Genomic DNA, 18,437 nt, shown 5'->3' with positions numbered 1-18,437 from the left:
CAGTATAGCCAGCCACACACCGAATCTCTCAACAATAGCTCTCCATTACAACCTCCAACAGCGCCCTCCTACATGCCTAGACCATTCAGGCTGCTTAGTCGAGCCAGGCCAGCCACCCAAGTCCAACAAAAAATATATATAACACACACACACCTCCTAACCTAAACCTCTAACTTTCCTTGACATATGGACTACGGTCACGGAGGGCGTTCCATTCCGGTAAAAGCACATTGAGGTCATACAAATGGGGAAGAGCGCTATAAAAATAACCAAATACAATATAATACATCATCATCATCTTCCCCTGTATTTTCAGAGCACCCAATGTCCAATCAGCACAAATCACACTGTGTACATGTTTACACAAGACTTTCTGGGGCCTGGGGCCAAAATACCTTCAGCTATCCCTCCGCAAATACCTCCCCACTCGAGCTCTTCGCTCCTCGACCTCCAACTCCCTGCGGGTCAATTGTTTTTCAAAGAAACGAGCTGGGGGTAGATCTCTTTCTTCGGCTGGGGCCTCCCTCTGGAACAGCCTCCCTGCCACTCTAAAACATGAGGAGAACCATCTCCGGTTTCGGGAGAACCTCAAGACCTTCCTCTTTGCTTCTGACTTTGCTCCCCCTCTCCCTTGCTGCTCTCTTGGCACTGTGCACCTGGCCACCCTCTGTCCCCTGGGCTCAGGTACCTGTTCACCCTGCTAACATCCTGCACTGCCTCCTGGCCACTCCTTGCACTGGGGACTGTATCTGTACCCATACAGCCCCGCCCCCCACTTTTCCTTATCAGACTTACCCAGTCTGCTGCCTTAAACACAGCACTTGCCGGCTGCACTACCACTGTTTATTGCCTCCATGTTCTATTTATTATTTTTTTATCTACTCCGCACTTCCAATCTCCCCCTTCCATGCAGTTTTTCCCTGTTCCCTTTCCCATGCACTTGCGTGTACTCGATGGCACTGGGCCTAGTAAGATCGTCGTTATGTGTTCTCCCGTTCCCCTCCCTTGCATTGACAAATAAAATATCATATCATACATTGGCTGAATTGATCATTGCATATACCAATATTCCTATTGCAGTCAGAATCGTGTAGCCTCAAGGAAAATTCGGAGAGATACAAACATGATAAGAACGCTTAAAAAGTTGACAATCACATTCATTCTAACAAAGAAATCAAGACAGTCACCCACTACCTAGAACACATCAATCGCCTCTGTTACAGGAATCAGTTTACTCCAGAGTAAAGACAGAAAATAAACAGATTTACCATACAAATGTAGGTTCTACTAAAGATTTATTTGTAATGTAACACAGCAACATATTGGCTGAAGTGCAATATTCTTTTAATCAGCATTTCATTCAATGTGTGAATACCAGTGGGTAACGTTTAAATTCAGCTTGTCAGTTTTCCAGGATTACTTTAATTTGGTAAACATTTGTGTCCACTATTCCTGCTCAGAATTCAGAGAGCACGGCTATGATATCATTACACCCAAAACACGTTCATTTCAGACAGAAAGGCACCATTTCATTTCCATGTTTTCATGGATTTCATTGTCTCACAATTTATTCCATGTGTCCTTTCTACTCTATTCATAAAATGTCACTTTTCTAAAACACACGTCCACATAATATAATGGAACTCTTGACTTCTTCCCCAGGCCCTTCACACCAGGCCAGTTTCTTATAAGACAGTGCTTTGACAGAGGGCCTTCACCCTCCCGCTTATGTAACTGCACCTCCATATTGTAGATATAGGAAACCGTGAAATACACCAGAAGGGATCCTGAGAAGAGTCTTGGCAACAGTGTAATACACTAGAGGGGATCCTGAGGAGAAGAGTGTTCCACTAGAGACGGGCAATAGTGTAATACACTAGAGGGGATCCTGAGGAGAAGAGTGTTCCACTAGAGACAGGCAATAGTGTAATACACTAGAGGGGATCCTGAGGAGAAGAGTGTTCCACTAGAGACAGGCAATAGTGTAATACACTAGAGGGGATCCTGAGGGGAAGAGTGTTCCACTAGTGTTCCACTAGAGATGGGCAATAGTGTAACACACTAGAGGGGATCATGAGGGGAAGAGTGTTCCTCTAGAGAGAGGCAACAGTGTAATACACTAGAGGGAATCCTGAGGGGGAAGAGTGTTCCACTAGAGATGGGCAATAGTGTAATACACTAGAGGGGGTCCTGAGGAGAAGAGTGTTCCACTACAGATAGGCAATGGTGTAATACACCAGAGGGGGTCCTGAGGAGAAGTGTGTTCCACTACAGATAGGCAATAGTGTAATACACTAGAGGGAGTCCCGAGGAGAAGAGGGTTCCACTAGAGATAGGCAATGGTGTAATACACCAGAGGGGGTCCTGAGGGGAAGAGTGTTCCACTAGACATGGGCAATAGTGTAATACACTAGAGGGGGTCCTGAGGGGAAAAGGAGTGGAGTGTCGCAGAATGTGCTGCCAAAGCCTTTTCACATGTGTGTTGCCAAGCTTAGTCTAATTAGCCATATGAGAATCCAACTTTCTCCCAGTGTATTAAGGAGGGCTCCAATGTGGAATGTTTTAATCCATATGTTGTGAAGTTGAAAGTAATATTACTTTATGGGGGTGTAAAAGTAGGATTCTCATTTTCAGTAGAATTTTTTTACTTAAGCTGAAAGAAATGTAATTGTTTGTTTTTCACGCATCTCTGTATCTAGCAATTCATGTAAAAGAAAATATGCCTTCTTCCTTTAGAGTTTCTCTACATATCAGTCAGTAACACCTGTAGAACACCTCCGAGTGGTGAAGCGTGGCTGGTATCACCGGGCTGAACATATCCATTGAACTGAGGGGTGAAATCAGGAAAGCCGGCAGCTATGTGCCCATTGCTTCCGATGTTATAGCTGGGAGCATTGCTACTTTTACATTGAGAGCGTTTGAAAATTCTTGGGGAGTAAATGTGATCAATACACCGCTTATCTGTAGGGCTGGGATTAAGAGATGCCTTCTTTAAAAAAACTAAGAAAGCTTTCTCTACGGTACTTATTCATCCAAAGGTCACATGGTCTGTGGTGGCGTGCATTCTTAGAAGGCATTCCAGATAGGAGGAGCTAAAACCCAAAAAGCTACACCACCTGGTTACCTTCTGAAACAAGAAATCCTCGTCTAGAGGGGTAGAACTAAAAATACAGGCAGGACAAGGGTGGAAGGATGGACTGCAGAAAAGGGGGAAAGTGTGCCATACAGTACACAATGGGATAGACACAGCACCTTAAACCCAATGAGCGGTCACATGACCTCTCGCATTAGCCAGTGCAGATTGTAACAGACCAGAGTGATATGGTCACATTTCTGAACACCTGAAAGAAGCAGGTTGGCACGTTCTGTGCCACCTGAAGTTAGTCACATATGCCAGGGTGCACAGAATAAATGGCATCGCCATAGTCACGTCTGGAAATAATGAGGGCTATAGCAAGTGAGTATGAAGGTTAAGAAATGGGAGGTTATTGTGCAGCAACTTAAAGGAATAGTGCGCTCTAAAATTGCCTTAAGAGATGGGCAATAGTCTAAAACATACTTTAAACATATTTTTAATGAAAGTTCCTATGTAAACACTTTTGAGCAAACGAGGCTCAAAGCGTTTACATGGGAGCATCCATTTTGCCATTTCAGGCAGCCTCCTCAGCTCATGTTAAGCTCTGCCCTGGAGGCACTAAACAAGCAGCAAAAGCCCCCTACTGGGAGCTTTTGTTTACGGCAGCCAGAGCAGAGCTGCATGAGCTGAGGAGGCTGCCTTCACTTTCATTTTACGTTTTCGGTGCTCCCCAAGCCCAGGGAAGCACAGAAAACAAAATGAAGGCAAAAAGCAAAGGGACAGCAATTACAAATACAACGTTGTTGTATTTGTGATTGCCTTGGTTGGAAAACCACGGAAATCAAATACAAGAACGTATTTCTGACCGTGGCTCCTGGGCTCCAGGAGACACCAAGCGAAAGCCGCCGCTGTCAGAATAATAACGTTCCTGTATTTGTAAATACAGCGGAATTTGCAAATACAACAATGTTGCATTTCTCACTGCGGCACCTTTCGCTTGGAGTCTCCTGGGCTACCCTGGGGGAGCCCAGGAGACTGAAAGTGAAATCCATGGCAGGCAGAAATAGAACGCGGTTGTATTTAAAAATGCTGCGGTTTTTCTTTCTAAGTTTCTCGGGCTCCCCCGGCTCAGAGGAACGCGAGAAATTTGGAATGAAAATCACAGCGTTTTCAAATAATACAACGTTGTATTTATGTTTGCGGTAGCCTCCGCTTGGAGCCCAGGGGGCTACAAGCAGAAGCCACCGCAAACATAAATACAACATTTTAAAAGCTGCGGTTTTCTTTCTAAGTTTTCCATGCTCCTCCAAACTTGGAAAGAAAACTGCAGCTAGTGCTAAGTTAAAAAAAGAAATAAGCACTTACCCAGATGCAGCTTTCCTGCCTGCAGTCTCTGGTCTCCAGCACCAATGAAGCAAAAGCCACCCAGTGGTAGCTTTTGTTTATTACAGCTGGCTGGCTTTTGCTTCATTAGTGCCGCATGGGCAAGCACAGGAGGCATCCATTTCACAAAATGGATGCCTCCTAGTGCTTCACATTTTTGAGTTTGAGCTTCATTTGCTCAATACTTTACATAGGGACTTTGTTTAAAAATATTTTTTAGATATATTTTTGATTATGGGCCATCTTTTTAGCCAATAATATTTTAGAGCACACTATTCTTTTAATCTGGGAATAAACTGCTGCCAGCCACAGCATCTCAGATACAAGTGAGAGCTCACAGGCAGATGGCGTGAGCACCAAGCTCGGAGGAATGTCAGGGAAGCATGCCAAGTGCCCGGTGCAACCCCAACAACCAATATATACTGGTCAGTCACTGAGAAACCATTCACTCGTTCACAGTTATCAGACAGCTGGTATAGTGATACCTTTGCTGAGCTCCCAAATAAGCAGAAGAGGATCATCCTGTTAATAAGGGACTCTGATATCAAATGCAGCATCGTAACCGCTAATGTTCTATTATCCTGCAAGGATTTTACAAAGGATAAGTCTGAATCCCAGTGCAGGCATCTCATAGATTAAGCAGGAGCTGATGATTAATGGCGTCAAAGCAAACAGAGAGGTCCAAGAGAATTAGAAAGGTTTCCCACAATCACTTCACCAACGCGGGCTCTCATCTGCATATGTTCTCTTGCACCATCTACACAAATGACTACTCATTTAGTGCTAGGTGGCCACTTAGAAAATAATTCATAGGACAGTTCCCCAAATAAATCCAAAGAGTGTCTATAGTTATTGATTCAACTACTGAGTCTTTAAACTTTTTCAAAATGCTGTTGCACATTAATCTGCATGAGTTCCTTAGGCAAAGTGTTGTATAGGATGGGTACCTTAGTACAGAAAGTCTCCTTTTAGAATATTCCAGAAGGTCTGCATTTGAAATAGCAGGAATTCAACCAATCATATTCAGCCACCATTTGTGTGCCAAAGGAAACTGGGAACAGCTGTGGTGATAAGTTCACAGTTTTAGTAAATAGCCATGCCAAAGTCAGGCCCATTGAAGAATCACCACCTCCTCTCTGAAGCTTCAATTGCAGAGGGGACTTCACCACATGTCCTCTCGTCTGGCAGATGAGAACACTGGAGTATTTTCCACATTCACTACACTGCAATCATGCCTCACACATGTTTATCTGGTGCCTAATAAGGTTACTGTTCACAATGCAGCTCTTTCCATGTTCTGCACACGAAATTTCTGGGCTCACATGACGTTTCTCAACTGTATGTGTTCGCTGGTGGTGCTTAAGGTCTTGTTTCCAAGCAAACCCTTTCCCATTCAGTGCACTCATGAGGTTTCTCACTTGTATGTGTTCTCTGGTGACGAGTAAGAGCTTGTTTCCCAGCAAACCCTTTCCCACATTCAGTGCACTCATGAGGTTTCACACCTGTATGTGTTCTCTGGTGACGAGTAAGATCTTGTTTCCCAGCAAACCCTTTCCCACATTCAGTGCACTCATGAGGTTTTACACCTGTATGTGTTCTCTGGTGGCTAGTAAGAGCTCCCTTCAGAGCAAACCCTTTCCCACATTCAATGCAATCATGAGGTTTCTCGCTTGTATGTGTTCTCTGGTGACGAGTAAGATCGTGTTTCGCAGCAAACCCTTTCCCGCATTCAGTGCACACATGAGGTTTCTCTCCTGTATGTATTCTCTGGTGACAAATAAGTTGTCCCTTCTGAGCAAACCCTTTTCCACATTCAGTGCACTCATGAGGTTTCTCACCCGTGTGTGTTCTCTGGTGAAGAGTAAGATCGTGTCTCCGAGCAAACCCTTTCCCACATTCAGTGCATTCATGAGGCTTCTCACCTGTGTGCGTTCTCTGGTGAAGAGTAAGATCTTTCTTCAGAGCAAACCCTTTCCCGCATTCAGTGCACACATGAGGTTTCTCTCCTGTATGTGTTCTCTGGTGGCGAATAAGAGCTCCCTGCTGAGCAAACCTTTTCCCGCATTCAGTACACACATGAGGTTTCTCACCTGTATGTGTTCTCTGGTGACGAGTAAGATCTTGTTTCCCAGCAAACCCTTTCCCACATTCAGTGCATTCATGAGGCGTCTCACCTGTATGTATTCTCTGGTGACGAGCAATATCTTGTTTACCAGCCAACCCTTTCCCACATTCAGTGCACTCATACAGTTTCTCACCTGTATGTGTTCTCTGGTGGCGAATAAGATGTCCCTTCTGAGCAAACCCGTTCCCACATTCAGTGCACACATGAGGTTTCTCACCTGTATGTGTTCTCTGGTGGATAGTAAGATCTCCCTTCAGAGCAAACCCTTTCCCACATTCAGTGCACTCATGAGGTTTCTCACCTGTATGTGTTCTCTGGTGGGTTATAAGACTTCCCTTCTCAGCAAACCCTTTCTCGCATTCAGTACACACATGAGGTTTCTCGCCTGTATGGGTTCTCTGGTGGTGAATAAGACGTCTCTTCAGAGCAAACCCTTTGCCACATTCAGTGCACTCATGAGGTTTCTCATCTGTATGTGTTCTCTGGTGACGAGTAAGATCTTGTTTCCTAGCAAACCCTTTCCCACATTCAGTGCACCCATACAGTTTCTCACCTGTATGTGTTCTCTGGTGGCTAATAAGATGTCCCTTCTGAGCAAACACTTTCCCACATTCAGTGCACACATAAGGTTTCTCACCTGTATGTGCTCTCTGGTGGATAGTAAGAGCTCCCTTCAGAGCAAACCCTTTCCCACATTCAGTGCACACATGAGGTTTCTCACCTGTATGTGTTCTCTGGTGGCTAATAAGACCTTCCTTCCTAGCAAACCCTTTCCCACATTCAGTACACACATGAGGTTTCTCGCCTGTATGTGTTCTCTGGTGGTGAATAAGACCTCCCTTCTGAGCAAACCCTTTCCCACATTCATTGCACACATGATGTTTCCCACCTGTATGTGTTCTCTGGCGACGAGTAAGATCTTGTTTCCCAGCAAACCCTTTCCCACATTCAGTGCACAGGTGATGTGTTTCACCTGTATGCATTGTTTGGGGGCAGACAGGTGTATCATGCAAATGGACACTATTCTCAAATTCAGTGAACGGATAAGGTTGTTCACCCATGTTCGCACGTGGGCAAGATCTATGTTCTTGAGATGGCAACTTTTCCCCTATTCTGTGCATGTGCACGGTTTCTTGTCAGTTTATTGTGTCAGGTGCTAAATAAGAGGACACGTCCCACTGAATCTTTTGCCAAATTCAGAGCACAAATGAGCTCTCTCGTGTAAAGAACATTTCTGGTGACAAACACGATTTTTCCTCTGACTGAAAGTTTTAAAACATTCAGCCCAAGGATACATTTTGTCCAGTCACATTAGAAACTACCTTTACATTCAGAATGCATATAAAATAACACTCACATGTGTGTTATCAGGAATACTAGTAAAAAAAAATGTATTTTCTTACTGCACATCAAACATTGTGGCTGTCATGCCCACTATCCCTCAACCCCAGGATTGACAGAAGAAACAAGCTTGGTTACTGGATGTAACCAGGAAGGAGTTGCATGGACAGAAGCCTGACAGCTGGAATCCAAACTTGCACACTTGTCAGGTGCTTGGAAGTTGCATATTCTGATAATGACGCTTTCCACTGCATTAGTCCAGAGAATCTAACAATCACTGCGGTTGTATTTCTGGGGCATCAGTCACCTGTTAAAATAAAAGGAGAATGTTTCAACACAATCACAGGCATCACATGTAAAAGGCAGACTGGTTCTCAGTAGTAGTGATGTGCACTAGTTAATTACTCACACAATAGCTTATAAGACTTTGAATACTAGGGTGCCATCTATTGGGGACACAAAGTCTAGACGGCAGAGTAGTGGTTCTCTGATGATAACATAATCTGATGGAGGCAAATGCAGCAGGAACAGAGGAATTGATTTTTACGAAGACCATTTTAGTATCCAAGAATAGGAGAATGAAACACAGGGTGAACACAATTTAAGTGGGAACTTTAATGATCAGGGCCGTGCATATACATTCTACCATTTTATTTATTCAGACATGACTAAAGTAGTTTGAAAGCGCCACATTTCCATAAACAAACGATAAAGGCAGGTGTTTGACACTAGGTCAGCAGTTTGACACCAATCGGGCACATGTTTGTCTATTTTGTAATCACAGATTACTGTCTTACATTTAGGCAAATGTATATTCACCCAAACACAGACTGATAGAAAGCAATAAGGCAAATTGTACGGTAGACTCCCCTCCTACTTTTTTATTTATACATATGCCCCATTGCCATGTACTGAAGATAATTTGCCAAAGGGATACTACTTTTGTTGCCTTTTAAATATACCACTGGATAGCGTTCAGGAGGGGGGAGAAACACGGTTTCATTGTTGAGTTGGTGTAAATGGGCCTGTTACTTGCCAATTTCCCATAACCCGGTCCAGACCCCCCTTTTTTGTGGACTCTGATTATTGCACCCTAGGTTGCATCTCAGCAGCCCCTGTACCCTCTGCACTGTGAGCAAGGATTGCTTTCATGACATCTCCAGTAACCAATGGGAATGCAGCCCCAACATTGTAAATAAACAAGAAGAGATCAGCACCATTTACTGATTACACACCAGTTGTTTGTGTCCTATATGGCATAGATCCTGGAATAAGATTTATGTACTTGTGAATAGTATGCATAGTTAGTCACCCCATGATGAGCGGGCCGCCAGTTGTCTGCCTGTCTGTCAGACAGTCCTAGATTATTCGTTGTGTGACAGACTATATGAGAAACTATGAGCATTCCGGTATGGGACCCAAGCAGTAGTTTTAGGAGAACCGATGCAATCATTTCCCTTTTTGGCTTCCCCTTCTTGCAACTTCAAGAAATACAATGTATGTACTTGCGTGCGTGTATGTGCGTGTGCACGCTGATAGGAAAGATTTCCATTTACATGTAATTTTCCCTCCAGTTGGGCCCCCCCCCAACTTTTTGCTGTTGTCGGACCATCTTAGCCTGATTTTTGCCAGTGGAGCCCAGGCTTCTGCTGCACTGCGCTGAATTTTCGATCACTTTGTTATGTGGAAAATGACATGCCCTTGAAGACAGTCAGTACTGGGAGACTTGGTTTCCCTTAGTCTTTCACTTTGTTGCAAGTTCTGTGCAACATGTTTACCAGTGCAGAAAGTACCTTACAGTATAGTGCGCGGGGGTCTTCCTTTCATTTCATTTTCTAAGGCCCTAGACACCCTCAAATGATTTATGTTGAACTACAGATGTGCCTTGGACAGAGCTGTTGACAACTGTTAATTTCACATATGTTTAACCCTTTCTTTCGGTCCATATCGCGTTTACCACGTTTGGCCTTGGACAGTGGCTTGGCCCCAAAATAGCCATTCCACAAGATCTTTTGTTCTTTCCTTTGGCCATCTTGTCCCTTTGCCTTCCCCAGGTGGAGCTGACACGGGCCAGTGCTTATTTGGTCATGCATTCTCCCACGAAACTGCAACCTTTCGCAGGCTTCTGCATGCCTTGTGTTTGTGCCTCCAGGATGTGGGCTGGACTGTCTAGTTCCAATACACATCCTGGGTGCCAGAGAGTCTGGTGTGCTGGGAATGACTGGGACCACCGCGGTCCGTGATTGGTCCACGTCTGGCATGGCTGTATGTGAGCAGGTCTCTCATTGGGTCCTCTTCATTTTGGCACAAAGGAGTTTCTGGATAATATAAGGGCCCAAACACCCACACCAGGTCAATCTCTTGAGTTCTCACTGAACCTAGGATAGGACCCATGCATCCTGAAGCTAAGAAGCTGAGTCAAGGAACCGCTGGTGACTCACTGGAAAGTTTGGCACCATGAGCCTGCTGTTGTCCCGCAGGACCCTTCTGACTCTGATCGAACTAGGTCTGCAAAGGCGCTTCAACCCATTTAAATAGTGGGAACAACTATTCACAGCACCTCCACCTTTACCTGCAAGTGAGCCTTTTCGGATGTGTCCCTGGGCCAACCAGTGAACTGACCAGCTTGCGCAGGACCTTTGCCCCGGACCTGCCACCGCCTCGAGTTAACTCTTGAGACTTTGGAGATTGTAAGTACTGGTCCAAGGCACTCTCTAGCCGTGTTTCATACACCTAGGTGCCCTAGGTCTGGAATTAGGAGAGTATGCCTGAACCCGTGTACACATGGGCACCGTGTCGCCCAACTTCATGGGTGCACTGCTGCTGTGCCTTCCTCTGCCTTGCGACGAGATGCAGTGACATTGAGTTGATCCCTTCACCAGGAGAGGAGAAATCGCCACTGTCTTCACTAGTGAGAAAAGGACCTTGGTAATGAGCTAGCGGCACTCCCAAATGACAAAAAACATATGAATATATTTTTTGACTTCCTTAATCTTGATAAATTACACTGATTTGTGTTGCTTCACACCAGTTGTGATTTATTCTTCAATCAATCTCTTTACTCAATTGTCGTTATTTTCAACTTTGCCTAGACAAGGGCCCATGCATTTCGTACATCACAGTCTTTCATCAGGGCCGGTTCCATCTTTATCAAGAAGCTCGAAATCATGATATTGAAAGAACCAAAGTAAAACTAAAATTAAAATAAATATTTCCATTTCGTCAGAATATTCAGTGTGTTCGCAACTCGCTATTCAAATAAATTCACATTATTCAATGCATTTACCCCAAATAACAAATGGATATTGAAACGATATGAAGCATATACATACGTATTGTGGCGTACCCATGTAGCGGTGCACCAAAAAGGAAAGTAAAAAAAGTCCTGTTAAATGCTGTACATATGGTAACTGACTCATAATTTGTTCTGTAGAGTGAATAATCTACCTATATTGAAAATCTCTCTACTGACCGACATACTTAGTAAGTGTAGCTTACGTTCTGTGAAGGAGTCTCCGTCATCCACGGAGAAAGAATGTTCAGCTATGCTATCTTTGTGTCCGCTCGTCACTGTTAATAAGGGCTAAATGTAAAACTTGTCTGTCACTATCATGTATTTAGATGACAGTATAAAGTGCATCTTACCCAAAGGTTTGGCATTATGTAGACTTCGTGCGGGGCACTGTACGAATTCTTCCTGCTGGCTGTGCCGATAATCGTATGCACGTCCTAGGTGTAAATCAGCACTCGTTTAATACGTGTACATGCCTTATATTGTGAATAGAATAGTGTATAACTATAGAGTTCGAAATACTCAAATCGCATTCCTGCAGTGAAACGCCAACACCACAGCAAAAAAGTCTGTAGTTGTGCGTTCCTGTAAATGTAAACTCATGGTTACCATGGAGCTGGACCATGTGTTCAGGACAGCCATGTTGGGGTGGGAAAAGTGAAGTGAATATCCAACAAAATAGTGCATATATGTTGACACATAGTTCGTATAGAACAAACTCATCAGAATATTGTCTAGATGCATAGGACAGTGTAAAAATATAAATATAATTGTGACCCCTACTAGGTCATGGCTGATCTGTATTATCTAGGGAGTGCAGCCCACACTGCTGGCTCATTAGCCATGGCCCTTTTCTCACTATTTTGGAGTGCTGTTCACGGAGTCACCTTTTTTACTGGGTTTGCACCCCACGCAGACACAAATTCAACAAATAATTAAGGAATACATTGAAAAAATTGCTGTGCACACCCCCCACTCTTATAAATTACATCTGTGTATTTCTTTGAGTGGACGCACCCCTAACATGTTTTATGAGGAAATTGATCATCTTACAGAGAATAGAGCAACCACACTCGGCTTCACAGCTGACAAAGCAGATGCGATCCTAAGACTGATCAAGGAGACGACTATATCAAGAACAGCTACTACTAATCCGCAAAGCAAAATCAAGCACTTACAATACGCAATTCACAAAACAATTAATAGGAAACTTAACTCAGCTACATTAGGAAGATATTACAAAGCTCAAAGGATTCCGAGAGGACTAAGGGTTCCGTTATGACCAACCCTTTGTAAAGAAAGCAAAGATTTTGTGGCCAGATGGGAGCAGATATTGAACAAATGTTCCCTGGACTTAACTCTATTGACTATTCAAGAATTATCTAACAACATAGCACAACTTGACAAAGAAATTGAAACATTGAGTTAAGAAATCACTGATTTGACGGATGCGGCTTCTTTCAGCGAAATATTGTTAGACATTAATACCAAATTAGAGGGATACACAGATCTAGAAGCCTGTAAGGTTAAGAAATTTAAGCGGGATACATATGAATATTTAAATAATCAGGTCTAGACATGGGCCGACAAGTGTCAGCTTCAAGGAGCTAGACCCAGTAAGACATCCACAGATAATAGCAGTTCCAAATCTGATACCACAGAACCAAGAGACAACACAACAACAGATAGTCAAACAGCAAGCACTTCAGGTGCAACAAGAAAAACCACTAATCAAAAAGGAAAAGGACGAGGAGGGGGCCAAGGAAAGAAATCAAGGAATGCAAACCAGATTCCAAACACAGCGGAATTAGTGGTTAACTTATCCAAAAGGAGACTGTCTAATCATGAAATTCAAAGACTTAAAAAAGGTCTGAAGTATGTGCCCACGTATAGTACCAGTAGGTTTAATACTCAAGACGAACTACACAAATTAATACGTAAGCTTAAGCTGAAGGTATTTTTTGTTGAACTTCCACCCTCTACAAATCTGAATCTGGCAGAGAATGAATACAACAGGGTCGCATATGGGGACACTTTTTAGAGACATGGGGTCTTCATTATGCCTGAGATCTTTTGAAGAATGACTCAGATCACTTTACTTGGTTCAGGTGTGTTTACCACTGTAATTCATGATATTTTTTTCTCTGCACCAATGATGAATTCGGCAATGGACTATAAGCTGCTGAGAACCAGATGTAGTAACCACAAGATTCTACAGCTAAAATGTGTGGGGGTGTGGAGTAATGCGTGTGATACTTTTTGTGAATCCAATTTACAGGTTATATACTGAAAACTTGGTGTTAATTATTCAACAACTTGAAGTTACTCTGCGACCCAATTATAACTTAATCGTCTATGAATGTGTCGCACTTCCAGGAGGGTTAGAGGCCCAGACCCCACCTCTAAACTTGAATCATAATGAAGAAAAACACCCTCCTGTATAGGAATGCGCCACACAAAGGAATTGCGTGATTCTGGACAAGTGTTTATTGTCACACTCAGTTCAAAATGCATGCTACATTGATAGCCCTGTATCGGTGACACGTGTTTCAGGGCTCTGTTCCAGAAATTAACAGTTTTATTTGTGCAGTCTGTAGATGCACGTAATAACTGGGTTAAATCCCCTGCATGTTTGTGGTTCTTCAGGTCGTCATAGTAATCTTACGTCGTTGTAGTAGTAAGTTTACTACGACGACGTGAAGAACCACAAACATGCAGGGGATTTAACCCAAAGCACGATTCATTGATCTAGGGTTATCACTGATGTGCATTTTGAACTGGGCGTGACAAACACTTGTTCAGAACGACGCAATTCCTTTGTGTGACGCATTCATATACAGGAGGGTGTTTTTCTTCATTATGATTCAATTTACAGGTTAATGTAGCAAAAACGAGAATCATTTGGCATAAAGGCAATGTTGTGAAATTGAATGCAGATTTCCCGTCTGATTTTACCACCTTTAGCTATGGGAAAAAAACAGTGTACACTAATGATTCCTTTTGCTATTATGTGGGGAATGTAATTAGGCAGTCTTTGGGTCGATCTGCAAATTCTGGTGTTCGGAAAAAACATTTGCATATCTATGATCATGTGATTAGAACCTTTAAGAACAATAGAGCCAGGGAGCTGCGTACCCAAACAAAAACCAGTTTTCCATTGTCTAAAAGATTGAAATTAAGGAAAAAGATTAACAGCAAATGGAAATACAATATCAAGGCTCAACGTGCTGCACTTTATCAGGCAGACAGTGAAAATATGATTTCCTCTTTGAAAGACAACACAGCTAAAACCTTTTGGGCTCTTATGAACAACCAAATTAGCCAGGAACTGTGAGGCCCTTTCCTGCTCTATTTCTGAACTACAATGGGCTGGACATTTTGGGGATCTGTACAAACCAGCACAGTGTCATTTGTTACTCCCAGAGGGTGTACGAGATGCCGTGTGGCTAATTAAGATCCAACAGGCGGATGTTGAAGCTCCGATTCAGAAGGTATCAGCATCTAGGGCGGCAGAACTGAATGGTCTTGCAAACACCGTCTTTAAGCAAAATCATGGTCTCAGGGCAAAAATCGTGTATATACACTTTAATGACATTGTTAGGACTCGCACAATTCCCCTCTCATGGCACATTTCCTTTGTTGTGCCCATCTAGAAGAAAGGTGATCGGTCTTGTCCTAAAAACTATAGGCCAATCGCCCTTACAGATGCAGACTCCAGCTATTCTCTGGAATTATCTTAAAGTATATCCAAGATTGGATTAGGTCTAACAGCATTTTGTCCAGATTTCAATTTGGCTTCAGGAGAGGTGTGGGAACGGATGCTTGTGGTCTGCTCTTGAATGTTATGCAGGCAAAGGCGTGGAGAAAGGGCTCGGTACCAATCTATATCGCCTCCATCGATTTATCGATGGCGTTTGACAAGGTGGACAGATGTGTGCTTTGGGGAAAACTATTTTATTTTTTTACATTTGTAAAGCGTCACACAGCCCAGAGGCATCGGGGCGCTGTTGCACGAAAATGTCTTAGTTGCAGTGCAGGGAGGGGTAGATCGAGGGTGTTACAGCGAGATCCTGTCTACCAAAAGCCAAGAAAAAAGGACGTTTGCATTTACAGAGGTTATACAGTTGACAGGGCCCAGGTGGGGTTTATACAAACAGCATAGTGTTTATCGATTAGGGATGCCTTTGGACCTCCTTTCTATATTAGTTCATTTACATGAGGGGTCAATGCTGCAGGTTAGGCAGGATAATCAGGGCGGTTTATCCCCTTTGATTGATGCCTCGAACGGCCTCCGACAAGGGTGCATATTCGCACACACCATCTTCAACCTCTGTTTCCGATGCCAAAGCTAAACTAGAAGAAGCTGCATTCGCTCCACCAATGGTGGAAGGAGTCAAAATATGTTGGACCGCATATGCAAATGACTGTTTGCTCTTCGACCATACTCCAATTGGTTTACAGCGTTTACTGAGTACATTTAGAGACTACACTGTTGCCAACTTTCTCACCATAAATGAATAAAAGACAGTAATCATACGGTTGCACCCTAGGTCCTATGCAGTGGAGTAACTTTGCTGAAAATGTTGGGGGGGGCCTGTGGGAGGGCGAATGGTGGCTCTTAGGGATTGTTACAGCCAAATTGTTCGTAAAAATGTGGTCGAATGGTAGATTTCACTGAATTCGGTCACCACCATTAGTTCAAAGCCGAAGATACCGAACATGAAGAGCTGGGGTTGCGGGGGCGTCTCCCATTCCCTATGTTTGGTATTTTTGGCTTCAGCAGTTGCTGGGGTGTCCCCTGCGTCCTCAGCATTGGTGGCGTGGGACCCAACAAAAAACGGGACCCTGCAGCGTCAGATCCAACCCGCGTTGGATGGATCTGACGCTCCAGGGTACAGGAGAGGCAGCCGATGGAGAAAAGGTAAGTTGGGGGGCGGCGGGGGGTTTATGGGTGTACTGGCGGTTTGGGGGATATGGGTTTGGTTTTTTGTATCGAGGTAAAAACGTAGTCACAGCGAAAATGACAACTGTCAATTCCGCTGTGATTTTGTAGATCAGTCAAACAACAAAAACACTGAGGGATAATAGACTACACCACACCACAAGAGTCCATTGCTAACGCTCTGTTGTAACTTTCATGATAGGACTGGTGGAGTATCTTTAAAATTCAACTGGGCCCCCACACATCTTCAGCAAGCCTGCCATGCACCCAGTGACACAACATAACATTCACAAACTTACTTCCAATAGAACATACAAACAATGCATTATTTATCATTCATTCAGACACAAAAGACAACACACACATGCTTGCATACACTCTCACTCATACACAAATGCACCCAGCACCTCCATTGACATGTATATGTACATATACAATAACACGTGGAAACAGTGGCGCAACTTCCATTGAGCAGACCAGACTTCATCACCCCTGAAATTTTGGGCTAAATTGACTTGACCTAGCTGAACTATGAAGCCATGGCCGAAAGGACCAGATTCACTGGAATGTCAGCAATTCCCTTGATATTTCCTTTCATTCAAAGGCAGTAGCCATTCGTTAATGCAGTGCAGTGGGTGACCAAGTATACTGGGTATCAATTTCTAAATGCCATATATCTCCAAACTTGGGCTCTGCACAGCACCTTATACGTGTACATGCTGAAAGATTTTTTTCTACAAGATTCTGACAGATCAAAATTAAGGTATGTTTTCCTGTGTTCAAATGGCTCCAAGCAGTGGACTACCAAGCGGGAGAGGCAGTGGAAGGGCAAGCTGACCCCCATGTCTCTTGTAAGAGCCAGAGTGGGACATTTGTCATTGGGACACCTCTCCCGTACGGCACCTCAAAGAGGGTGCCCAACAGCAAAGGTGTCTCGCTGGTAGGACAATGTGCGTGCTGAGCAATTCCTGCTCAGCACGCTCATTGTCCTGGCAGAAGGACACCTTACCCGTTCGGAATGGTAGAGGTGTCCCGCTGCCAGGACAATATCCCAAGGAAGTCCGGGCAGCAGAGGGTCCTCACGTTGGAGGATTAGAATGTGAGCCATAAGGCACTGGTGGGAGGGGGGGGGTACAATAGCAGGGTCTTTTGTCCCTTTAGAAATGAGAATGGGGGGGGGGGGGAGTGATCAGAAGTGAGAAGGGTGCATAATGTTGCATACTTTATGAAATAATGACTATGGTTATACAACCCAAGGGGGATTTGTTTTGCTCACTTTAATCTACATGATGCTTTTGAGACTTTGCTTGCAGGATGGGGAGAATAAAACTAAAGCCATACTCCCATTGCTCAACATATTTCTATGTCAATGTATATAGCGTATGGTTAGTTTACTATGAAAGGCTAGTTTATTATGTAATGTGGTTTGCTTCCAAGGCATTGCTATAAATAATGAAAGCACATGAAATGTAAAGCAAAACCTTCTTTTTATTAAGTGTATATGGTTTATTACAAATCTTTCACAATCTACAGTTTAATTTTAAAAGATCATACACAGCAGACAAATCCAGCCGAATCAGATACAAACAGTAGTCAATTTACACTTTAACGCTAATCTAAAATAAACATTAAAGTTTTGTGCAGCAGAGTTTTTGTGCAGCAGAGTTTTAGTTGATTTTGCTTAGTTTACCAACTTTTGGTAGTCCTAGTTGTCATCGTTCTCGCTAGGGTGTGCTAACACTTTAAATAATTGTTAGAGGAATTTGGATTTCGCATAATTAAATCTCGTTGTTCCACAATCATATCAAATTCCACCATTTTATTGAGTCTAGGTCGCATAGATCTACGAGGTTACACCTGAGATATATATTTCTTACATCTCTCAATTCTGTGCAGAATAATATCAGGTGACTTAGGGTTTCTTTTTGTTTGCGGAATCTGCATTTTTTACATATTGGTTCTTTATTGTATCTCACCATAGTTGTTTTGTTATGTGAGATATTAAGGGGGTAATTCATAGAATTTAGCGCACAAGTGGCGCACGCGGCTGGCGCACAGTGTGCGCGTGCGAGTGTCTGCGCCAGCCGCGTGCACAGCGTATTCGTGGATTTTAGCTACCAAAACCAGCCGTAGCGCAGTGGCGCAGCGACCATGCAGCAGCGCCAGCTACGCCCCCAAGAATGCCCCTAGCGCAGGGAAAAGCCATCAAAATCCCCAATCCAGCGCAAAGGACAGCGCTAACCCTGTACCAGTATACATGGCCGCCACACAGCACACG

At 43.6% G+C, this 18,437-nt stretch overlaps 1 protein-coding gene across 1 annotated transcript in view; it reads right to left on the bottom strand.

Moving 5' to 3' along the window:
* The window catches only part of LOC138567658 (zinc finger protein 585A-like), a 198,563-nt gene that overhangs the window by 138,073 nt on the left and 42,053 nt on the right, over window positions 1-18,437 (bottom strand). Inside the window, exon 3 of the mRNA XM_069646131.1 lies at window positions 5,824-8,232. Coding sequence (XP_069502232.1) covers window positions 5,824-7,705 — 1,882 coding nt within the window. The 5' untranslated portion in view covers window positions 7,706-8,232. The remainder of the gene's footprint in view (window positions 1-5,823; window positions 8,233-18,437) is intronic.

This window comes from Ambystoma mexicanum, chromosome 2p (genome assembly GCF_040938575.1).
Source record: "Ambystoma mexicanum isolate Mex_15411 chromosome 2p, UKY_AmexF1_1, whole genome shotgun sequence".
Lineage (NCBI taxonomy): Eukaryota > Metazoa > Chordata > Amphibia > Caudata > Ambystomatidae > Ambystoma > Ambystoma mexicanum.
Note: the sequence above shows the minus strand (reverse complement) of the source record. Positions and strands in the feature narration are given on the sequence as shown.